The sequence below is a fragment of the Halichoeres trimaculatus genome, unplaced genomic scaffold, assembly GCF_033239565.1.
Source record: "Halichoeres trimaculatus isolate MK-OKI-2021-1 unplaced genomic scaffold, fHalTri1.1 fHalTri1_scaffold_15, whole genome shotgun sequence".
Lineage (NCBI taxonomy): Eukaryota > Metazoa > Chordata > Actinopteri > Labriformes > Labridae > Halichoeres > Halichoeres trimaculatus.
In genome coordinates, this window is record NW_027437193.1 from 1,544,688 (window position 1) to 1,569,912 (window position 25,225).

At 41.5% G+C, this 25,225-nt stretch overlaps 2 protein-coding genes and 1 pseudogene across 5 annotated transcripts in view; all 3 read right to left on the minus strand.

The window, feature by feature from the left end:
- Positions 1–8,836: 8,836 nt before the first annotated feature.
- Positions 8,837–16,178, minus strand: LOC141804025 (tripartite motif-containing protein 16-like). 4 transcript variants are annotated; one of them, XM_074688233.1, is made up of 2 exons: positions 16,127–16,178; positions 8,837–11,159 (listed from the first exon to the last, which is right to left on the minus strand). In XM_074688233.1, exon 2 carries the CDS (start codon positions 11,080–11,082, stop codon positions 9,376–9,378), a length of 1,707 nt encoding a protein of 568 aa, XP_074544334.1. In that variant the 5' UTR covers positions 11,083–11,159; positions 16,127–16,178; the 3' UTR covers positions 8,837–9,375. The 4 variants fall into 4 exon arrangements, with proteins under 4 accessions (XP_074544334.1, XP_074544333.1, XP_074544335.1 ...); XM_074688232.1 differs by lacking the exon at positions 16,127–16,178 and adding an exon at positions 12,062–12,164; XM_074688234.1 differs by lacking the exon at positions 16,127–16,178 and adding an exon at positions 11,901–11,983.
- LOC141804027 (tripartite motif-containing protein 16-like) lies at positions 13,669–16,261 on the minus strand (annotated as a pseudogene).
- Positions 16,262–17,992: 1,731 nt separating this feature from the next.
- LOC141804209 (uncharacterized) overlaps positions 17,993–25,225 on the minus strand; it is a 58,636-nt gene continuing 51,403 nt past the window's right edge. The window contains exons 11-15 of the mRNA XM_074688535.1: positions 24,011–25,209; positions 23,182–23,355; positions 22,043–22,216; positions 21,464–21,637; positions 17,993–18,011 (exon numbers count right to left, since the gene is read on the minus strand). Of these exons, the coding sequence (XP_074544636.1) occupies positions 17,993–18,011; positions 21,464–21,637; positions 22,043–22,216; positions 23,182–23,355; positions 24,011–25,209 (1,740 nt within the window). The remainder of the gene's footprint in view (positions 18,012–21,463; positions 21,638–22,042; positions 22,217–23,181; positions 23,356–24,010; positions 25,210–25,225) is intronic.

Sequence of the window (25,225 nt, forward strand, 5' to 3'; positions counted from 1 at the left end):
TGTATTTTTCCGAACTCTCTGAAATCAATCAGACGGTCTGTTTTTAACATCTCAGATCGCTGCAAGGTAGATGAGGTTAAAAACTAACCGTCTTAGTCCCTTAGAGTGCCCGCCATGTCCATTCTGGTGTTTTTCCACCTCTGCATTTTTTATGTAACCTCCTACAAGACTCCGCAGCCTGCTCTGATCAATTAATGGTTGATAAGTACAGAAACTAAGACTTAAAGTCTCCAGGAGCACATGTTGTCCCCACTTCTGAGTTAATCCCAGAGTTTCTGTCCCCTGGAGCCCGCCATGTCCATTCTGGTGTTTTTCCGCCTCTGCATTTCTCTGCAACCTCCAATTACAATCAGCTGCCCCTTCAGATGACTTTATGGTTGGAGAGGTTACAAACCAGGACTGTCAGAGTCTCTGGGTGTGCTCGCCTTGACTTCTTTGGTGTTTTTCCACCTCTGCATTTTTCTGCAACCCCCTACAAGACAAGACTAAGATCACAGAAAGGTAGATGACGTCCAACTGGTGTTTTTCTGCCTTTGCATTTTTCTGCAATCTCCTACAACAGTCGGCAGCCTCCTCAGATCACTTTATGGTTGATGCAGTCAGAAACTGAGACTTAAAATCTCCAGGAGCACTTGATGAGGTTAAAAACTGAAACTTTCAGTCTGGATCACTCGTTATGTCCATTCTGGTGTTTTTCCACCTCTGCATTTCTCTGCAACCTCCAGTAACAATCAGCTGCTCCATCAGATCACTTTATGGTTGGAGAGGTTACCAACGAGGACTGTCAGAGTCTCTGGGTGTGCTCACCTTGACTGTTTCGGTGTTTTTCCACCTCTGCAGTTTCCTGACTCAGGTTTCGTATCACTGTAAGAGCGCTGAGGTTAGAAACTGAGGCGTATTTTGATTTTTTGCAGATATGATCAATAATGATGCTCATAAATCGACAGGGGAGTATCGTTAACGTCAAGAAATGACAACAACACAAGAAAACGACAAACCTTGATCTCTGAGTCATTCAGATCCTAAAGTATGAAATTAAAAAAAAAGCACCTGGTTTTCCTGGTTCTCAGTGTGTGGAGACGTTTAATGAAACATCAGAGGCTGAATCGCCTCGCACGCCGCTAAAAGACGACACAGTAACTAAACATCCAGCAGCGACAGAGGTGAAGAAACTGGACACTAACACAAGCTACCGCACAAGTTTCCAGACGTTAGCGCGCTGCGGTGGACCTCGCTGACGAGGGACTACAGCTCAAACTCTTTCCGTGGTTATTTCTCCAACGTTTCCCAGGTGAAGCTAAAAAAGGGAAACGATCCTGAGAGATGCAAAAACAACGAAGTGCATGTTCTGGTTTTTAGAGTCGTCCAGGTTGTTCTGGTTTCAGGGACGGTGAAAAACTGGAGGGGTGGTGAGATGATGAATGAGGAACGTGAGGATGTTGGAGGAGGTTGGTGATTGGTGGGTTTCTGTGGGTGGAGTTAACCACGTCTGAGGGGGCGGGGATGGAGTCCTGGTGTGAGTCAGAAACGGTCAGCCCCGTCTTTTAGGTGAAGATGCTCAGCCTCCGCTTTTTGTTTTCCTCCGTTTTCCTCCACTTTTGCAAACTTTGAGTTTGTTCCTAAGAAGAACGGCGGAGATTTCCTGAAGCACGCAGCCGTCCTGGGAGAAACCGTGCCTGACGCTGACGCCGACGCCTGACGGTCGGCGAGTTTAAAGCACAGAGTGAAAGGAGAAACCACCTTTTTCATCCTTTACTCACCTTCAGAGCGGAGACACCGAAAACAGACGACCACGCGCTCCGAGGAGCTGGTGGGACGTTTGATCTGAGCGGACAGGAAGAGTTCGGGGTCACGGGGGGAGGGGCTGGTTTCGGCGTTGGTTGGGGACGTCTGTCTACTGTAGCAGCCACTTTGACGGACAACCAAACCAAGTTCCTGGACTTTCTCCTGACGAGGTGGACCAGGGTCGGTGGAAGTCGCCTCCCCCGGTCTGCGGCGGCGGCGGCGGCTGCGTGCTCGCGTTAATCTCTCCACGTTATCACCTCAGATGCAAACCCTTAAGAAAACCACTGTACTATACACACTCTCAATAAAAACCTACTCCATGTGGGACCTTGCATGTCTCGCCAAAGTCTTCCTGCAACAAGAAGCATTCTGGGTAATCCCACTAAGAGAAAGCAGGAGCCCATCCGGAGAAGGGAAAGCTTTATTCACGAGCCGTTCTCCTGCTCATCGCTGCTTTCCATTTGGACGCTAAATCCTGAGTTTGCTAAAAAAAAAAAAAATCTATTTTTGGATTTTTCTGTTTTTGAAGGACTGAGATGCACTTGGATGGGTCGATTAAGATTTCTTTTTGTTTTGCTTTTTTTCTCATCAGTGGAAATGGAAAAAAAAAAAGCACCATATCCACGTATTTATAAACCAATGCTGTTTATTCCATGAGAAATATCCTTAAGTTTTCTTTTTTTAGGGAGAGGAAACGTTAGAGACGCGTCACCGTCTCTACATGTAAAAAAAAGAAAAAAATTTCCATCCAGTGTTTGAGAAACTTGAATTTTATTTAAACTTGAAAAATGACTTTGCCTTAACTTTTATACAAGACAAGCATAGAGTTTATTTCTTTTCAGAAGAGTAACCCCCGACACGTTGAGGAAGTGTGGGACGTCCACGCCGACGTCACGAGTCTTACCGAGAGAGCGCGAACACACGCCGAGCAGCATTTCCTTCTTCCCCTGTTTTTGTAAAACGTACGAAAAAGAATCGTTCTGATTGTTGCTTTTGTTTCTCGTTTGATAGTTTCAGGTTGTTCTTTTTTCGGGGGAAGATTAAAAACCGTGTAAATGCAAAACTAGTCGATACTGTATTAAATCTGTGCACTTTGAAGTGTGTGCTTTGCTTGTACAGTTGTAAATACTCAGAAAATATAAGAGGTACCTTAAAATGATTATTAAAAATATATTGATCTTGTTGAATTATTAATGTCGCTATCAAGCTGGATGTAGGATATAAAAAAAACAAAAACGTAATGTTGTGCTTTTTTTTCTTTTGGAGACATTTTTGTTAAATTTTGTTTTGTTTATAGTTTGGGTGGGCGGAGCTTGAATTCTGCTCCACTCTGCAGCGTGGGCAGGTTGTCTGATTGTACATTTTCATGTTGTTTTGTTGTCCTGCATTCCATATTTTTTTTTTCCTCCGCACACCTGGGTGAACAGGTGTGTCCTTAGCCCCGCCCCCTTTCACTGTGCACTAATTGGAACGAGCCTGTGGTACTGACGAGCATCTTGATTAGGATCCTCACAAAGCGGCGTGTCCTCAGACATCCTCACTGAGCTCTGGCAGGAAGGAAGGCGACAGAAAAAAAAAAAACATTAGCATGCGCAAGCTAATCTTCAAGCTAATCTTCAAGCATTATGGAGCTAATTGATGCTGTTAGCAAAAGAGTGGAGATATCCTGGTGGAAACAATGACACTAAAATCTCCAGACGTGGTTGGGATACTCGTGGCGAACAGCTCAGTTTGTGTAGAGCGGAGATGCTAACAGCTAACAGCTAACGGAAAACATAGGGAGGTTACCATTAGTGGCCACTAGGGGGAATCTGAAGCAGCTAGCAAGTCTGAAAGCCGGGAACAACGAAAACAGTCAAAATCAAGAACAGTTATCCAAACACACCTGGCGCTTGTTTACATCCTGGTAGTAGAGATAGCATAGCATAGCATCACGGTGGTTACCTGAAACGTCACGATGGCGATGGTGATACTTAACGGTTCACCGCTGATTGGTTTTTCCGAAGTTTGCCTCTTCATTACGCTAACGTTACGACTTTATGTCAAGTTTGATTTTTGGTCACCGAAATTTTCCTGACAAAAAAAAAAAACTCTTCAAACCCAAATTGGTTGAAACTCATAATTTTAAACTCGTTTCTGACCATTTTTTTTTAAATTTATCTTTTTTTTTTTTTGACTTTGTTTAATTTCCACTTCATCCAATTTGTCGAACATTAACGTCGAACATTACGACCGTGTTTAAAGTTCAGTTTTTGTGCATTTTAGCTGATTCGACTTAATTCAACTTCTAAAACTCGGACTGTATTTCCACATTAATCTGCTAAATCTAACTTCAATCTAGCTTAAAACTCGTCATTAACAAATTAAGTTCAAAGTCAATCTGATTGGCTGAAACTTTGTGACTTAAACGTCACGCTTCACGACTTCATTTCTACTTTAACCTCGTAAAGTACGACCACAACTCAAATTCATTTTCACACAATATGACTTTCTACGACTTAATTTCAGCTTTAATTTTGCGCATTACGTCATTTTTCAACTTTAGTCGTGTGCGTTCAGACTTCAGTTCAAATTCATTCTCAAATTACGACTTTAGTCTTAAAAAATTCCCAGTTTATAATCTCATGCATTACGAATTAAATTCAACTTCATTTAGGCGATCTGTTTTTCGTGTGTGCAGATCCACGGCTGTCTTACATTAACTCACGCTTTAAAGGTCGACTGTGGTTAATCTCAGCCTGTGGCTCCAGAAGCCGTGTGGTGAACTGTGCAGGACGGCGCCTCCTTCCTGTAGCCCCCATGTTGCGACGCGCTGATCTTTTAGGGCAGGATGTCTGAGGGACACGCGTGAAGCAGCAACACTCAAGGCGGGGGATGTTCAAGTCGCCAACCTGCGAGACAACCGCTAATTGAAAGTTTTGGCACATTTCATTGGATATTCCATTTGTTGTCATGGTAACAGGTTGAGCTCCGAGTTCCCCACCGGCGGCGACCGTACAGACGTGAAAACCTGTTTGGTGTTTTCACGTCTGATCTCTCACAGCTTCATCTCCTGAGAAACAAATGTTCAAAGTGTTTTCTTCTTTGGTTTTTCTGTGCTTTGTTGTTTTTTTGTTTGTTTTTTGTTTTTGGGAGGGGGGGGGAATTGGAGCAGAGGCTGAACTGGAATCACTTCCTGTCTTTTCGTTCTGTCTCAGAGCGAGCGTTGGGCTCGAGATGTCTGTTGAACCGTTTGATCACATGTGGACTGCATTTTGACGTGGCAAAGCAAACCAGTACCTGTGCCATTATCCAGCTGTTGTTTCTGTCTCTACTGGGCGGTTGAACCTGTACATAGCTGAGCGCTCACCATCTCGGCTTAAGTTTCACTTTCGTTTCTTTTTTAAGATGTGATTTTCCTGTTTTTGTTTCCTTCAAAGTCCATCAAAGACTTTTGGCGTCAGGAGGAATCTACAAAGTGACATCACTGACTGTAGGAGCAGGTTTCGTGTGATGTAACTCTGCGGCCGACCCCCCCCCACCCTTACCCCCATTCCCCCTCATGCCGAGGTCGCGGCATGTTTGACCTCTGAACTTTGAGAAGCTGATTACAAACTGGGCATCCTGAACTGTGAATGTGTGCATGTGTGGAATAATTACGACGTACCACCCAGAAAAACCCGGACGAAGGCGACTCTTCTCTGCGAGCGGTTCCTCAGACTGCTCGGTACCGCTCTTCATGGGATCTGTCGCTGCGGCGGCCGCGAGTTTCTGCACGCCTCCTCTACGTCGTGGACACAAACGCTCCATCTGAGGAGCTCCTCCTCCTTCTCACGGACTTCCACGCGGAGCCTCATATCAGCCTGTCTGACTCCTCCTCCCGTTCTCCAGTTTCGACAGTGCCATCTTTCGTTTTGTTGCTGTTGTTTTTTTGCATCTGGTGGCAGAGACGGACTCCCCTGAGGTCGTGTGGAAACGCACGCCGCCTGACTGGAAGGAGACTCCTGGTCTTTATCGACTCACTGTGGATTAGCTCATTAACACTCGCACCCTGCTACGCTAACGGCTGTGGACAATCGACGAGCCCGTGGCGTCGGGGTTCGGACTGATAACTTCGCCTAACGACACCTTTAACAGACGTGGGACGTGAGGCAGCGTTCAAGAGGGCTTCTTCTTCGTTTTCATCTTGATTTTCTTTCTTTTGTTTTTTGGTCGATTCTTCCACGGAGACTGGAATCAAGCGTACATGTCAGCTATAGATAATTTAAGTTACTCTGTGTCATGATGTAAAACTGTCTAATTTGGAGAAAAAATGTAGCTTACTGAAAAATAAAGAGTTAGGCACTGTTCAAGAGCCGCTGTCTGTTTCTCAACCTTTCTGAACGCGTTTCCAGACAAAAATAATTTGACTCCAGTTAACCACTGTCTCTTTATAATTATTATATTATAATTATTAATTATCATAAACGCACACCAAATATTACAAAAATAGAAAAAATAAAGCTTCAGTAATAAGAAAAAATAAAGATAACAATAAGGAGCTTTATACAGAGAAAAATAAAAAATATACACACAAGTTAAATTAAATAAATAAAATACTGCGCTGAAAAGGAAAGTTGTGCAAATAATTCAATTTTTATTTTTAATTTAATTTAGTAATGTGAAAAAAAATAAAGAGGAACTATTTTTAAAGTAAGAGTCGTATTTTTCCAAGTCAAAGCCGTTGATTAATGAGAAATAAACATATTTTTAGGTTAAAGTAAAGTAACGAGAAAAAACTAAGGAAGAAGAATAAAATCGCAACTTTATAAAAATAAATAAATAAGAAGATAAATAAATATTAATGATATTGAGAATTAAGTTTTTGTGTCGTGAAAAGAAAGACTTTAAGTGAGATAAACAATCATTAATTTTCATGTTAAAGTCATAAACTAATGACAAAAAAAACTCAGAATTAATCAAAAAAAAATTTAAAAATGGAAAATTCACAGGAATACCAGAAATTTGATAAATATGAAAAGTAATAAATAAAAGCAAAAAAAAAAAGAAGTATACTTGGGTTAGATTTTTATTCACGAGGAAAACAAATTAACAGAATTAAAACCATTAATCACTCGATATAAGCTGTAAATCGAAGAGGAAAAAGTCCTGAATTATAAAAAAATATTTACAGGTGAGAGTCAGAAATTTTTTAAGAATGAACAGATCAAAATTGTCAATTCATTAAAAAAGTTGTAAATTTGCAAAAATAACTCGTACACTAACCAACAAAAGTAAAACTATGAGACAAAAGTTTACCAGACTGAACTCACTGAGTCAGTGGAGTAAAGTCATAAATTAATGCAAAAAAAAAAAGGTTTAACTTGAGTAAAAGTTTTATTCACAAGGAAAAAAAATTACAAGTAAGTCTCAATGCAGTGAAAATAAATCTGAGCTTTGAAATTTCAGATAATCGTCAAAACTCAAAGAGAAAAAGTGGGACTGTTATTTAAGGTGTCAACAAAGGATTAAAAAAAATAGAAAGAAAAAAACATCTAACCTGCTAAAAACTAGTGTGTTCACAGATTTTGAGTGAAGAGAATAAACTCAGAAATTAACCAGATAAAAGTTTCAAATTTATTTTAAAAAGTGAGATTTTTCAGGTATAATGTGAATTTTTCTAACTGTTGTTTTTGATTCCCCAAAAAAGCTCAAACAACGACCAATCAGAGTTAAACTATGAGATAAAAGTTTAAGTTTCAGCGGAGTAAAGTCATAAATTTACAAGAATGATCACTCCTTATTTCCCAGGATTCACCTCTGCACAGCCTGAGTGACTCAGCTCAGGCCTGACAGGTCGTCCTGGGTCAGCTGTGTCATGGCGCCCTCATGTGTTCAGCTGTGGACCTGCAGAGACCTTCACTGCAGGATCTTCGAGTTTCTGGCAGCTTCAGAGACAAACCAGGAAGATTTCATCAAAGTTTGTGTTTTCTGGAAAATATCGGTTTGTTCTCAGGAGCAGCAGCCTGCGGCGCTCACGCTGCAGAGTCCACTCTGACTTCAGAGGTCGGGCTTTGATCTCAATTTCTGTCTCTGATTTTAGAAATTTAAGCTTTGATCTAAGATTTCTAGTTTTGATTCTAGAATTTTGGATTTGATCAAATTCTGTCTGTAATCCAGAATTTTAACTTTGATTTCAGAATTTAAGCTTAAATTCAGAATTTCAGCATTAATCTCAGAGTTTTTGCATTTTGAATTGGATTTTAGAGTTCTGACCTGAAATTAAAAAAATGAATTTGAGTTGACTTAATTGTTTCGAGATCAGAATTTTAGCTTTGATTCTAGAGTTTCAACTTTGCCTTCGGATATTTAATTTAAGACTAGAATTCTGTTTTTGACTTCAGATTTCTGGATAATCTCGGTCATCTCATTTTAATTTCAAATTCTCAAATCTGGAATTTTTGGCTTTGATCTCAACTGCCAGAATTTTAGATCAAACTCTAGAATTGTGACTTTTCAAGAGTTCAAGAATTTTGACTTTGATCTAAGATTTTCGGTCATATTCCGGAATTTTGGCTTTAAAATGAACCTGAGTCTAGAATTCTGGCTTTGATCTCAGAGTTTATGTTTTAGTTTTGATTCTAGAATTCTAACTGATGTAAAGAAAAAAAAAGGCTTTGATTGCAGAATTCTAGAATCAAAACTAAAACAAAGACACCAACTTTGATGTAAAAAAGAAATGGCTCTGATCTCAGATATTTAGTTCCAGACGTCTTTGACGTCTTCTTCTAGAATTTCAGTTTTGATTCTAGAACTCTGGTTTTGATCTCAGAGTTCTGGGAGAGAAACTTCAGACCTCACAGACAAACGTCAGTGGCTTTCTTCCTCTTCCTCCCATCACCTCGTCCTAATGAGCCTGTCACTCATTGTGCTGTGGCGTTCAGGGCACATCAGGAAAATCGTAAAGATGAGAAAAATATTACATTTTAAAAGTTAAGGTAAAAGAAACGGCTCATTTCTCAGACAGGGCTGTTAGGAAAAGGTCAGACTGATAAATGTTTGACAGCTCACAATGACCACACTGAGACGCTTCGTTCATGTTGGTTTATTCTTGACGTCAAACTTCAGGTTGTTTTCACGTTAAAGCTGCAACGAGCCACAGCTCTCTGTGGTGATGACATGAAATGATTCAGGAAAGTGATTCATTTGTCATGAAGCCTCTTTATCTCAGAAAGAAAAGTAGGAGAAGAAGTCTTTAACCATTCCAGAAACTATCAAACCTCCAAGTAAATCACACAGAGATATTAAAGAAGTCAGTGACAGAAAGGAGCAGATCTATTACATCACCACAAGATCCAGTTCAACGAAAAGAAAACAGAGATTTCAAAAAGGAAAATAAGACAAAAGTGCGTTTCAACAACCATGGTCACACCTCAGGTTAGTGTTTGTTGGTCTCCATTTGTTATGAATGACTAAAGTGTCAAAGGGAAAAACTTTTAAGCTCCACTACAGTTTGGATTTCTACTGCTGTGCTGATTCGTTGATAGGGACTCAACAGCGCCCCCCGCGGTCCTCAAACAGTACGTCTTTCATAGGTCGTTTCCTCGCCACGGTACGCCCCTCACATGACTTCTATCGTGGTTTACAGAACTCGGCGGTGTCTCCAGGGTAATGAAACCCGATGCCGGCGTGGAGCGGCTGAGTGAACTTGGTGTGGAACCTGGTGAGGAGCGTCATGGAGCCAAAGATGCTGTAGAAAGACAGGATCCCTGCGCTGTGGTCCAGGTACACTCCGATTCTGGAGGAGCGAGGATCTGTGACGGAGCGGCTCTCCTGGCAGTGCCACAAGTTACAGCTTTTACCGTCACAATCCAGAGCCCAGGAATAGTCGTTGTGCCCGAGGACACATTCAGCGGAGCTCTCTGCTCGGCTAATATCGCTGTATGAGACGGCAACGTAAACTCCACCCCTCCACTCCACCTCCCAGTAACAACGCCCGGTCAGACCTTCTGTACTCAGGACCTGCCAGTAATCCATGAATCTGTCGGGGTGACTGGGATAAGACTGTTTCTTGTACATCAACATTGCTTTTCTGTTTCTCTTTGACAATAAAACATGATCATGTGCTGTGTTTGGATCCAGAGTGATGACACGTGAATACTTTAAGAAATCAGCTCTGGTCTTGGGATATGGTTCTGGTTTTGGTCTTGGTTGTGGCGGTAAAACCTGAACCTCAGTCAGTGTGTGAGAAATGTTTGTCCATCCCTCTGTCAGAGCGTCCTGTAGTTTGTCTCTGATTCCTGACACAGCTTTGGTCACATCCTCAAAGTATGTGAGAGGACGGGTCTTGATGCTGGATGAGTGTGTAGATGGACTGAGTGTTGACAGTGAGGGGTAGTCCCGTAGAAAGTGTACGTGATCCTGTGTGTGTGACAGCTTGTGCAGCTCAGCGTCTTTCCTCTTCAGCTCAGTGATCTCCTGCTCCAGCTTCTCCTGAAGCTCTTTGACTCCACTCACTTCAGTTTGCTGCTGGGATCTGAGCTGCTGCTTCACATCAGAGCGTCTTTTCTCCATGAGACGGATCAGCTCAGTGAACATCTTCTCACTGTGCTCCACGGCTTTATCAGCAGAGCCATTGATAGCCTCCAGCTCCTGTTGAAGCAGCTCCACATCTTTCTCTCTGTCCTGGATTCTCTGCTGGATGTTTGCTCGACTCCCCTCCAGCTCTCTCTGCCTCTCAGTCCTTTCTGCTGCAGCTGAGACTGTGTCGTGGCCTTTGTGTTGGTCCACAGAGCAGAGATAACAGATAGACTGCTGATCAGTACGACAGAACATCTTCATCACCTCATCATGATGAGAGCAGAGGTTCTCCTGGAGCGTCCTGGACGGCTCCACCAGCTTGTGTTTCTTTAAAGGAGCAGCTTCATAATGAGGCTGAAGGTGTTCCTCACAGTAAGAAGCCAAACACTGTAAACAGGAGTTGCTAGCTTTGCGTTTCCTCCCAGTGCAGAGATCACAGGCCACATCTTCAGGTCCAGCATAGCAGGGATCAGCAGGAGCAGCTTGGAGTCCAGTCTTCTTCAGTTCCTCCACTAAAGCTGCTAACATGGTGTTTTTCCCCAGCACAGGTCTTGGTCTGAACATCCTCCTACACTGAGGACAGCTGTAGACTCCCTCCTCATCCTCCTCATCCTCCTCATCCTCTCCATCCCAGTGGGTTTCGATGCAGCTCTTGCAGTAGCTGTGTCCACAGGGAACAGTCACAGGATCCTTCAGTAGATCCAGACAGATCGGACAGGAAATGGTTTCCTGGTCCAGATGAACTCCTTTCTGAGCCATCTCCTTCTTTAGGTCTGTTTCTTCCAAGTGCAGTCAATGTCAGCTCTTTTTGCCACACCTGTCCTTAGGCTTTAGATCTGAGAGGGAAAAAGAAATGTATGTTTAATGACTGATCGTCTTTGCAGCCTGTTTGTAACTTGCTGTAGTTCCCACATTTTCAACAGTACAGGCATAAAAACACATCACTGTCATCATCAGGTACTAACATCGTCCTCGTTTTTTGATAGTTATTGTGGTTTTGTAACAACGACAGCTGTTTCAGAGCCTAGTATTTTCAGTGCAGTTTTCACAACAACAGTTTCAGGTTGAATTAATTTTGTATGAATAGAAAGCTACAGTCCATATCTAACTGAGCTCTGTTTTGACGCCATCAAGCTGCTAAACAATTCAGCTTACCACAAAACTATACTTCATGTTGGCGCCTCAGTAACTTAACATATTTTAAATAGTAAAGCTGTTATGGTGCACTGAAATGATCCTACCCAGGCCACAGCCTAAGCTAGGCCACCATAACACCGGTACAGTCTGGACCGGAAGTACGTTTTGATTCGTAAAAACCGAGATAAGGTGAGAGTAAGATTTCTAGATTGTCACTCAAACACGCTAAAAGGAAACTACTGAACCTGAAATGTGTAAATCTGTTAATAAACGTCTGAAGAATCTCCAACCGGAAGCTGAGCAAAGCGCGGGACGTTAGCTAAACACAGCAACGGCTGGACAACGGAAACCAGAGTGACGTCAACACAGAAAACAACAAACAACGAGTTTTAAATACGTGACGAATGTCAACGAACATATGTGAAACATAAAATCTTTACATTTTAAACATAATGATGTAATTCACGACGACTCCGTGTCCTCTTTTCGTCTATCAGTCGTTAATATACAACGTCAGTCGGAAAGGGCGGGAGTCGCCTCGACAAACCGAACACTAACGTCACTTTTAACGGGCTGTAAATGTCAGAGGAGCTGGTCTTACCTTCAGTAATCGAGTAAAGTGGGATTAAACGTCAAACTCGAAGTTTCAGCTGCATTTTTCAACCTGCACACAGCGACACGCCCACACAAGTCCTCTGTTTCCCGGACTGCAGCCGGAAACAGGCACCGCAAAGGATTCTGGACTGTGGAGTTTTCCTTCTTTTTCTTGGCGATTTATCGCGGTTTGCAAACAACGTTTTGATGCATTACCGCCACCAACTGGTATGGAGTGTGAATCGGGAATCTAAGTAAAATGTACTTATTCTACTAACTAAAACAAATAATAATAATAACTTAAAAAAAAAAGAGGAAATTATATTCTCGTCATCAAATTAGTTCTCTTAAGATACTGCAATAGTGCATCATAACATTTATTACCTGAATTTCTCTGTAAAACATCTCTCAAGTCCAATCGCGACTTCATTTCTGTGAGTTTGAAAATAAGTTCCCTTCTTTCAACTTCATACTTTGGACAATAAAGTACCACATGCTCTATGGTTTCCTGCTGTTCACAAGAATCACAGTTTCCTGAAATATGCTTATATATATATATATATATATATATATATATATATATATATATATATATATATATATATATATATATATATATATGAGGAACTATGAACAAAATACTTTATTCAAGTCTTTGATCAAAGAAAAGTGAAGTAATCTCAGTTTAACATGCTCTGAACACACAAACTGTTGCTGATTGGTGCAGAGCAGCCCCAAGCTGAAACATGACACCAGGAAGATGGAAGAAAATTTCTAAGAATTATTTAGATTTAAATACAGGATATAAATCGATCATTAAGGACTTGTTTGATGCAGTAAAGAGTGTAGAATTATCTGTTTTTAACAGAATTGAGCAAACGGTTGATTTTTAGCAGATTTTCAAAAAGGATGTGTGAATAAACGAGATGTGGACGGCAGTCACAAAAATCACTCTTCCCCTGGTTTAAAGCATGTTGCTGACGTCACATGTGATACATTCAGGGGCCGTCGGAAATTTGAGAATCTGACAAGAACGCCACTTTTTTACAGCTTCTGAATAGGACAAACTGTTTGTAAATGCCAGACATTTGAAAATAACTGCGTTTTTGAACCTCCCCCTGGTTACCAGATTAATCTGCGTTAATTTTCACAACGCGTTAATTTTCAGTGTAATTACTTAATCTAATTAACGCGTGTCATATATATATATATATATATATATATATATAAATATATATATATATATATATATATATATATATATATATATATATATATATATATATATATATATATATGTATATATATATATATATATATATATATATATATATATATATATATATATATATATATATATATATATATATATGTATATATATATATATATATACATATATATGCAGGTCAGGCTTTGCCCACAGGCTTCTTTATGGAAAAAGGAGAAAAACATTTTTTAACAGCAACAAAAAATTTATTTGGCCACAAAAGTTTCTATCTGTGATAAGATTTTCTTTAAATGTACATTGTAATGAGATCAGAAAACAGAAATTTGCTGCTCCTTCTTGATAATTTTAATCTGAATTTACAAAGAAATAAGATCAAAATATGGACAATAAAGAACACTCTGCTTTTTGTTTTGTTTTTCTAATTTACACAAATGCATAGGGACAGCAACATTAAATAAATGCATTAATACAAATAATCCACCAAAATTTAGAGCAGAGACAAGTTTGTGTAACTTCAAGCAAACAAATGTCAGTTCAGGTGAAGAGAAACAAAGAGCAGTAAAAGCCAACAATCAGCTCTCAGCAACAAACAGGAATAAAAATCAAAGTTGAAGAATTCAAACACAGAATTTAACCCACTGTCCCTGAAACCACTTCAGACTATTTCAGTTTGACAAACTCAGCTGAGGATGTTGAACAGATCCAGACTCCAGAAACTCCTCCACCTCTCTGCTCCACCTCCCAGTAACAACGTCCTGTCAGACTCTCTCTGCTCAGGACCTGACACCAGTCAGTGAATCTGTCTGGGTGATTACAGTAAGACTGACGTTGATTTGTTAATTCTACTTTTCTGTTCTCCTCAGATAAAAATAAATATTTGTTTGCTGTGTTTGGATCCAGAGTGATGTCTTGTGAATATTTTAAGAACTCAGATCTGGTCTTGGGTTCTTCTTCTGGTTTTTGATGGGTCACCAAAACGTCTCCTTCAGTCAGTGTCTGAGAGATGTTTGTCCATCCCTCAGTCAGAGCGTCCTGTAGTTTGTCTCTGGTTCCTGACACAGCTGCTGTCACTTCCTCAAAGTATGTGAGAGGACGGGTCTTGATGCTGGATGAGTGTGTAGATGGACTGAGTGCTGACAGTGAGGGGCAGTGGTGGAGAAAGTGTACGTGATCCTGTGTGTGTGACAGCTTGTGCAGCTCAGCGTCTTTCCTCTTCAGCTCAGTGATCTCCTGCTCCAGCTTCTCCTGAAGCTCTTTGACTCCACTCACTTCAGTTTGCTGCTGGGATCTGAGCTGCTGCTTCACATCAGAGCGTCTTTTCTCCATGAGACGGATCAGCTCAGTGAACATCTTCTCACTGTGCTCCACGGCTTTATCAGCAGAGCCATTGATAGCCTCCAGCTCCTGTTGAAGCAGCTCCACATCTTTCTCTCTGTCCTGGATTCTCTGCTGGATGTTTGCTCGACTCCCCTCCAGCTCTCTCTGCCTCTCAGTCCTTTCTGCTGCAGCTGAGACTGTGTCGTGGCCTTTGTGTTGGTCCACAGAGCAGAGATAACAGATAGACTGCTGATCAGTACGACAGAACATCTTCATCACCTCATCATGATGAGAGCAGAGGTTCTCCTGGAGCGTCCTGGACGGCTCCACCAGCGCGTGTTTCTTTAATGGAGCAGCTTCATAATGAGGCTGAAGGTGTTCCTCACAGTAAGAAGCCAAACACTGCAGACAGGACTTACAGGCTTTACGTTTCCTCCCAGTGCAGAGATCACAGGCCACATCTTCAGGTCCAGCATAGCAGGGATCAGCAGGAGCAGCTTGGAGTCCAGTCTTCTTCAGTTCCTCCACTAAATCTGCTAACATGGTGTTTTTCCCCAGCACTGGTCTTGGTGTGAAGCTCTTCCTACACTGAGGACAGCTGTAGACTCTCATTTCATCCTCTCCATCCCAGTGGGTTTCGATGCAGTTCTTGCAGTAGCTGTGTCAGGGAACAGTCACAGGATCCTTCAGTAGATCCAAACAGATCGGACAGGAAATAGTTTCCTGGTCCAGATGAACTCCTTTCTGAGCCATCTCCTGTAGAGTTTCCCTTTTTAAGATCTATTTCTTCCTTAAGCTCTGATCTCTCCAACCTGTGTGTGCGGTCAGTGTCTTCTCTTGTTGGTCACATCCATCTTCAGACTTCAGATCTGAAAGGGAAAAAGAATATATGGTCATATTCATGGTGAGAGGCTTCACAACAACAATATATCTGTTGATTTATAAAGCTGAGGTAAGCAAGCGAGGTACGTTATCCCCACACAGTTTACCAAGTGTCTGTTTTGTGAATTCACAGTCTCCTCCAACTTTCTGAAACTTGTGAAAAAACTGAGGTTCTCCTCATCAGCTCCAAATCCATATTTAAGACTTATTCCACTCATTCTGCTTTTTAGTAATTTTAAACTCTTTAAGATTTAACATATTAACTGCTTTCTGCGATTTACTTAACATTTCCCCATTTTAAGCTTTGTTTGTTAGTGAACGTCTGAATTATCCCCTACCGGAAGCTGAGCAAAGCGCGGGACGTTAGCTAAACACAGCAACGGCTGGACAACGGAAACCAGAGTGACGTCAACACAGAAAACAACAAACAACGAGTTTTAAATACGTGACAACGAACAAAACTGCTGTGAAAAATCATAACATTTTGTACCGTAAAGATAAAATTAGGAATGACTCCGTGTCCTGTCTTCGTGTTTCAGCTGTAACTACAACAACAGCAGACGGAATGACCGGAAGTCGCCTCGACAAACCGAACACTAACGTCACTTTTAACGGGCTGTAAATGTCAGAGGAGCTGGTCTTACCTTCAGAAATCGAGTAAAGTGGGATTAAACATCAAACCCGAAGTTTCAGCTGCATTTTTTAACCTGGACACAGCGACACGACCACACAAGTCCTCTGTTTCCCTCCGGACTGCTGTGAAGGGACGCGGCTGGTATCAGGCACCGCAAAGGATTCTGGACTGTGGAGTTTCTTCCTGGGTAAAGGGCTCCCGAGGTCCCTCTAGCGGCCATATTGGAGTTTGTGTCGGGATATCAGGAAGGTGAGTTTTTTAACGTTATATCATCAACACACGGGCGGGAAACCTTGAGAAAAGGAAAAGATTTGACTAAAAAACAACAACTCCTCTGTGGATTCAGGATTTGATCTAGGAACTCCAGAAGACATTGATCTCTGGAGTCTTAATAAAAAAGTTTAAATCCCTGATTTAATACTTAAATATAATATAATAAATTTGAAAACAAGACCTTTCACCCCCTGAATTTAAAAAAAATGAGATATTGTATTTTTTCTGATATCCTAGAACGAGATTTGATGCCTCTGAAAATAGGTCATTGACATTTGGCCGCGAGATTTCGACCTTCGTGACGACACGAGGATCCTTTCTTTTTATTGGAGTAATCTGATAAAGCAGCTCCTCCTCTGTGATGTTTGTGATGTCACCACCACCGAGGGATACACCCACCAAGAGCCGAGTATCCCTCATTCAGAGCTTTAAGCCAGTTTGTTTGATTTGACTTTTTCACAGTTCAGATAAACTTCAGTTGAGTGTTTCTACAACAACAAACAGTAAATGAATCAATAAAAGAATGACTTTATTTCAGAGTACAAACCCAAACAAAGCACAAATGATCTGAAATATGAGCAGGAACAGCTCTGTCCGCGCTAAACAGCCTAAAGTGTGTAATTACAGCAGCAGAGGAAGCAAAACAAAGCTCAGTGAGCCTGACTGAACACAGCTGGAGTAACACAAACACACATCAGGAGAAAAACCTTCAATCTGGAGCTCCAACTCACTGAAGCTTTCATCAGTTTGATTTAACAGCTCAACAACTCCGTTAAACAGCTTTAACTATACAAACAGCTGACTGAAAATATTGCAGAGCTTTAAAACATTTACAACATTTTGTATCCTGATATATGTTATTTTATATCCTGGTAATAATTCATATCCCCATATAGTATTTTTCCTTAAAATGACATGAATATAATGAATTTTCTAGTATCATTTCTCAACTTATTTAAAAAACACATATTTTACACTAAAAAAGTATAAAGATCAGTGATAATAGAATAAAAATATCCAGAGGACAAACACCATTCAAAATATCTGGTAGTACAACCAGTTTTCAGGGAATGCAACAAAGAGCAAAGAATTGAAGCAACATTCAAGTTTGTCCCTTTAACAAGTCAAATTATGAACCTTTGTTCATTGTTTGTTCACTGTAACGGCTGAAATACAGCAGTCAGGCTGTGGCAAGTCTCAGCAAGTGCACAACCATCCAGTTTTTGGACGGATGCTGGAGCTGTGACTCCACAATTCAGCGTAGGGCAGATGGAGTGCGGGGCAGGAAGTTATGCAGGGAATCTATATTATACAGTATATAGAAGCTATATAAACACTGTGACTTTCAGAATAAAACAAACCGCATCGTATCGTGTTTAGCTTGACTAGAGCAACAAACAGACATAATGAACGGAGCCAGATCAGCTCTGAATTTCAGAGTTTCTCTTCACGGCTGAAGCTACAACCAGAGCAGAAAGATGAAGCAGTTTCTCTGAGAAAGCTTCTTGGGCAGAAAGAGGAAGGGTCTGGAGAGTCAGGAGCAGAGTTCATCCCTCATTCAGCTGTTTGTCCTTTGGACAGCTGTGAAAAAAACACTGTCACTTTAAAGGCTTGGTCTCCACCTGAGGAGAGAAGAGGACAGAGAACAGAAGTCATGAATCCTGGTCTACAGAGAGTCCCTTCATCAGCAGCACACCCAGTCTGAAAACCAGGTTACAGGCATCAAGGTTATAATAGTTTGGGATTTGTCATTACAGTTTAGTTTGAATTAGTTTTAGAGCAGGCATTCTAGTTTTTATTTAGTTTTGATCTTTGCAACAAGGCTTAGTTTAAGTTTAGTTTAAGTTTATTTTTAGTTTTTCATACCTTATTAACCAGGTGCAGGATTCAAAAAGCTCAGAGTAAATATTTTGTCATACTGTTTATTTTAGTCAATGCTGATACTGAACAGTTGGCTGCTGCTTTAAACACAAGGAAATAATATAAACTTAATATAAAAAATATAAACATAAATTACATAAAAACAGTATAAACATAAATTATATTAGAATACTGTTAATATAAATTTTATAAAAATTATAGAAACTAATTTATATAAAAGTAACGTAAATTACATAAAAATAAATTATATAAATTATATGAAAATAATAGAAACATGAATTATTTAAAACAATATAACATGAGCTTAAATAATTATAAACTTGGACTCTGTATCAATGAACTCAGACTCAGATGAAATTAAACTGTCACAGATGCTCTGATTCGTTGCTCCTCTACGTTTGGTCTCAGCACAGAGCACAGCCAGTCAGTGCAGGAAACAAGCACGTCCCAGTACGTCACTATGATGGTGCCGTACGGCGCTGACAACTGCTGAAAACTGTGGTAAAATTGGTTGGGAAAATGTGTTGGATTAATTTAAATCCTAAAGGCTGTTAATATTGTCAGAAACGATAACGAAGGACATTTAGTCTTTAATTTTGGTTAGTTTCAGTTAGTTTAGTGAACACAAGATACAGTTTTAGTTTACTTATCGTTTTTGTTTTCTCTTCTAGTTTTTATTAGTTGGAGTTAACTGCAATGTGTTTTAAATTTTAGTTTTGGTTTTTAGTTTGGTTTTAGTTAACTATTATAACCTTGGTTAGCACAGAGTGAGATTTGCTTGTTTCCTGTAATCTTTTTAAACCACGCTTCCTGTGATTTTCTGTCAGAGTGAGAAACATGCGGCACTTATATTTTTGTGTTGTTTCCTCCTCCATTTCTCCGTTACACTTAGTAGAGCTGGGGGATATATCGAATATACTCGATGTGTCGCAGGTTTTTGCTCATGAGATAAATAAAATGACTATATCACAACCATTGAGTATAAAAAGTCACGATAATGTTTTCAGACGTCAGATCGTAAATCTCTTTGGTGATTCGCTCGTTTCACTCTCTGCTGCTCAGCCGGTGCTCCTCTCACAGCGAGCACCATAATATCATATCATAATTAGTGGTGGGACTTGATCAAAAAAATTAATCAAATTAATTATGCCATTTGTAATTAATTAATTGTAATTAATCGCATTTTAATCGCATCAATATTCAACTTTAGAAGCAACACTTTTCAATTCAAACAGATTTTTGGTAGAAGACAACATCATTGAATATTCTCATACACAAGTTTAAACAACAAAATCCTGTTTATATTGTTCAGAAGATGTTTTTTTGAGGACACTACTTTCAAGTACATTCATCAGCCGTTATGTGGTAAATAGTGCTGTCAGGAGACTAAAAAATAATCTTTTTATTCACAGGATTTGTAATTAATTGATCTAATTAATCACATTTTAATCTTATACCTGCTTAAGGTTGACACATAAAGGATTTGAATTCTAGGTCATCACAAAATCATAGAGCATGACTAATGAGTGAATGAATGTATTCGAATGAATACACAAAAAAGAGAAGATTTGTAAATCTTTTTTTTTTTTCAACTGGACAATATTAATTAAAATGTCCGTGTTCCCTGCCATTAACATTCGATTACTGTTTACTGCGTCTATAGAAGTAAATTATATTTTTCAGCGGAGGGAGGCGGGGTCTGACAGAGCTTGTCAATCAAAATTCTGCTCGTAAACTATTGTGGGTGAGAGCGGTGCGCTCTTTAGACGAGAGCTCAGCATGGATATGAGGAGAAATGTGAGATGACAGAGACACAGAGAGACGCTGTGAGTCAGGAAAGTTCAGGCAGCTCACGCTCCAACTGAGGATGTGTCGCTGTAGCTCAGAGAGAAAGAGCGGCGCCATCGTGACAAAAGACGACAGAGATGATGGAGAGGATCAAATTTGATCCTCTCCATCATCTCTGTCATCCTTAAGGATGGAGCGCCCGAGATGAACACGATCAGAAAAGTTTGATTTGTCTGTTTTTTGGACCAAAAACAGGAAGAGAGACATAACAGAAGAGAGTCCACTCTTCTTAAGTAACTTTGGTGTTTACATGGTCAGAGAAAACAAGATTATTTGGGTCTTAAAAGATCATTCAAGATGCTCTGAAAATGGCCGGTTGCATTAAAATTTCAAAAATCCAACTAAAAGCTCTGCTTGGATCATTATACTGATGTCATTTTATGCATCAAAGGGTTGGATTTAACATTAATACAGTGAAGCATAGAGGGCGGTTTGGGATTGAGCCTCAAGCTCCAAAGTTCCTTCCTCCACTTGTGTCGTTTACTTGTGTCCTAGTTCCTCCCATCAGAGGTGGAGGAGAGATGAAGAGAGGAGAGAGGATGGAGGAGACTGGTTTTTAGAGCAATGGGACATCCTCTCCTCCAGAGCGTCACATGAAGCGACATGTTTCAGTGAGGACAGCATCAGCTGATCACCTCTGGATCATCTGTCAGTCAGCTCTAACAGCTGTTTGTGTGTCTGCACATGTGCGCTGTAATAACTCTGATTAAGAGATTGTGCAGGGCTGTCAACACTCAGACTCTAGCGATATGCAAACTTAATCACAGGCAGGATGAGATTCCTGCACTTCTTGGTAAGATGGACAACAACTCTGAGAAGTTGTCAGCTCGGCTCGCCTGTAATGGGCCACCAAATGAGGTCATTTGGCACGCCACAGAGATGACCAGGGACTGAAGTGGCAGACAGGGAATTAAAGAGTGGGCCTGACCCAAACAATCTTTATCTCTAGTTCAGCTCCTCCACATTGGCTTTGGTGGGCTGATAACGCTCTACTCTCCTGGATGGTATGCAGACAGATGCTCCTGTTCCTCTTTACTGACCTCATGATGATGAATCAAACTTTATGACCTCTAAAGGAAATGAAACAGGTGTTTTATTCTGACAGACTGTTTCCTCTGACATAAAAAACCTCCATAAAGAAAAAGAGAGTCAGGAGAAAATAAATGAGAAAAAGAACCAATGATGAATATTTCTATTCCATCTATTTCATACCAGTTCTTTTCATTGGATGATGAATCTGAGCTGAACAGTTATAAACTGGGTATTGATCCTCTGTTCTCTCCGTCCTGTCTATCCTCTACTTCAGGAGGAAATGATTCAGAACTGACTGAAAGAAAACACTGACCTCAGAGTCTGCAGACTGTAGAGAGGACTATCCACAAGATCACGGAGTAACTTCACATCTGAATCCTGCAGATCGTTGATCCTCAGGTCCAGATCTCTGAGATGGGAGGGGTTGGACTCCAGAGCAGAGGCCAGAGAAGCACAGCTGATCTTTGACAAACCGCAGAAACTCAACCTGAACAAAGAACAGATGATGAATGTTGAGAAAACAGTGAAGCTGTTTGATTTCATGTTTCTAAATGAGCTGAGAGCTGAAGAAAGTAAAGAATCTTGAAGTTTATAAAATGTAAACTCCAAACACCTGAACACAGCAGGATGCAGGTTCAAATCTCTGGCCTCTAAACAGTTTGATCAGAGAGCTTTGATTAACCCTGAAGACAATACACTGATACTTCAATACAGACTGACTGACAGCAGCTCTTCATCTCTGCAAGTGTTGAAGAGTCAACATGAAGCTGTGTTTGAGCTTAAAGTAAAGAGCTTCATGCTCTGTGTGAGGATCACAGCCAGAAGCTCAGAAAACACGTTTGTTTGTTTCATCACTTTCATCTCAGCACAGAGGAAACTCATGGAGACTGACCTGAGAGTCTGCAGACTGCAGAGAGGATGCTGCAGGAAACCACACAGATCAGTCACTCCTGAATCCTTCAGATCGTTGTAGCTCAGGTCCAGCTCTCTGAGATGGGAGGGGTTGGACTTCAGAGCAGAGGCCAGAGAAGCACAGCTGATCTTTGACAACCAGCAGTCACTCAACCTGAACAAAGAACAGATGATGAATGTTGAGAAAACAGTGAAGCTGTTTGATTTCATGTTTCTAAATGAGCTGAGAGCTGAAGAAAGTAAAGAATCTTGAAGTTTATAAAATGTAAACTCCAAACACCTGAACACAGCAGGATGCAGGTTCAAATCTCTGGCCTCCAAACAGTTTAATCAGAGTGTTGGAGATGGGGATCAAACAGGAAATCAGCTGTTTTAGAGGCTCAGAGGAAATGAAACACAGCAGGAGTTTAACTTTGATCTTCAAGTTTGAAACGATGAACTGATCATTTCTCTGTCACAGTCCCTGGACTAAAGCAGGAGGAAGAAATCAACTTCAGCAGAAAGATCCTCAGAGACCATCAGGAGATTTCAGCCTTAGGTCTGAAATTTAAACTTTCACACCACATCCATCTCAGCACAGAGGAAACTCATGGTAAGGGCATTTCATCAGACATTTGACAAATCATCCAACTTAGTGGTTATGAAACAATTCTTCACCAGCATGTTTGTAAAGGTGTTCAATAACATGTTTTCAAATGTAGAGACTCAGCTCCTGAGAGAAACACTGAAAAAAGCTCCATGAGAGAGGAGCAACACCTGAGCAACGTTAGATTCTCTGCTCCTTCAGTTAGTCCACCAGAGGCTCCAACACACCCTCAGATCAGGGACCAGATCAGGGACCAGATCAGGGACCAGATCAGGGACCAGATCAGAGATCAGGTCAGAGATCAGGTCAGAGATCAGGTCAGAGATCAGGTCAGAGATCAGGTCAGAGATCAGACCAGAGATCAGGGACCAGAGATCAGGTCAGAGATCAGGTTCTGAGATCAGACCAGAGATCAGGTCTGAGATTGATCAACTCCTGAAGAGTTACAAACCATTATAATCCCAGTTAGAGGTGAAGAGAAAAGAAAGGAAATCCATCGATCAGTCAATCATTCTGTCGATCTGTAAACTTACACCAGAGTCTCCAGTCGACAGTTTGGACTCTCTAGTCCAGCTGAAAGGAGCTTCACTCCTGAATCCTTAAGGTAGTTGTTACTCATGTCGAGCTCTCTGAGATGTGAGGGGTTGGACTTCAGAGCAGAGGACACAACTTCACAGTCAGTCTCTGACAGGTAGCAGCCAGTCAGTCTGTGAAGATCCAAAGAGAAGGCGTTAGTCTGGAAGAAGACACTCTGAGTTTATCTGACAGACTGAAGGAGAGTTTGACACATCCTGTTCTAATGTAAACCTTCTTGTTTCCCATCAGGGTTCATCTGATCTTCCTCTGACACCATGAAAACATTTCTCATCACTCTGTGACCTGAACACGTTTATCTTTCCTTTTCAGACCAAGGAGGAAACCATCTTAAACTCAGGCTCTCAGACCGTCTGTTCATGTGATCTGAGCCCACGTCTGTCTCTCAAACTGAGCCAGATTACGATGGGATCAGAAACCACTTCATAACTCAGTGAACAGGGACGGTCCAGACTCATGATCAGTCTGTACTGGATGTGTCTGAGGCTTCAGTCAAACCACTACAGGAACCTGTACAGATAGAAAGAGAGCAGCATCCACCACACAACAAGACAGGCTCTGGAGCCGTCACAAAAACGAGCTTTAAACCTTCACCAACACAAAAACCAACTGTGAGGCAGATCCAGAGCACCTGACACAGCTCACCCCTGAGGTCTTTCAGACACTGAGCAGGTGGAAAGTGTTCACAGAGGAACGCTTTGGTTACTATTTCAAGAAGTCAGCCTCCAATCTGTCCTGGTTTTTGATCTGTGTCCCTGATGGACTTACCGAGCCTTCCTGCAGTTCCTCACAGCTGGAATCAGTCTGCGTCGTCCCTCATCTGATGTCTTGTACTTCTTCAGGTCTAACTCCTCCAGAACCTCCTCTGACATCTGCAGCATGTAGGCCAGAGCAGAGCACTGGATCTCAGAGAGTTCCTCTGATCTGGTCTCTGACTTCAGGAAGTCTTGGATCTCCTGGTGGACTGAGAGGTCCTTCATCTCCGTCAGACAGTGGAAGATGTTGATGCTTCTGTCAGGAGAGACCTCATCACTGTTCATCTTCTTCAGGTTGTTGATGATTCTCTGGATCATCTCTGGACTGGTTTCTGTGTGACCCAGCAGACCTCCTAAGAGTCTCTGGTTTGACTCCAGAGACAGTCCATGAAGGAAGCGAACAAACAGGTCCAGGTGACCGTTTTTACTGCTCAGGGATTTCCTCATGGCTCCTTTAAGGAGGTCATCTAGACCTGAAAAGTAGACTCGTCCCTTCAGAAACATCTTCAGTCCTGCTGAGTCTCTGTGTGTGAAACAGTGGTAGACGTAGACTGCAGCCAGAAACTCCTGAACGCTCAGATGGACGAAGCAGTAGACTGTTTTCTGGAAGATCACACTCTCTCTTTTGAAGATCTCTGTACAAACTCCTGAGTACACCGAGGCCTCTGAGACATCCAGACCACAGCGCTCCAGGTCTTCTTGGTAGAACAGGATGTTTCCTTCCTCCAGCTGTTCAAACGCCAGCCTGCCCAGCTTCAGGAGGACTTCTCCGTCAGCCTCCATCAGCTCCTGAGGACTGGTCTCCTGACCCCCATCGTACTTCTTCTTCTTCCTCTGGGTCTGAACCAGCAGGAAGTGTGAGTACATGTCAGTCAGGGTCTTGGGCAGCTCTCCTCTCTGCTCTGAGCTCATCATGTGATCCAGGACTGTGGCCGTGATCCAGCAGAAGACCGGGATCTGACACATGATGTGGAGGCTCCTGGAGGTCTTGATGTGTGAGAGGACTCTGCTGGACTCATCTTCATCCCTGAACCTCCTCCTGAAGTACTCCTCCTTCTGGGCGTCAGTGAAGCCTCGTACTTCTGTCAGCCTGTCCACGCACCGAGGAGGGATCTGATTGGCCGCTGCAGGTCGAGAAGTGATCCAGACCAGAGCTGAGGGAAGCAGGTTTCCCTGGATCAGGTTTGTTAACAGCACCTTTACAGAGCTCTCCTGTGTGACGTCAGAC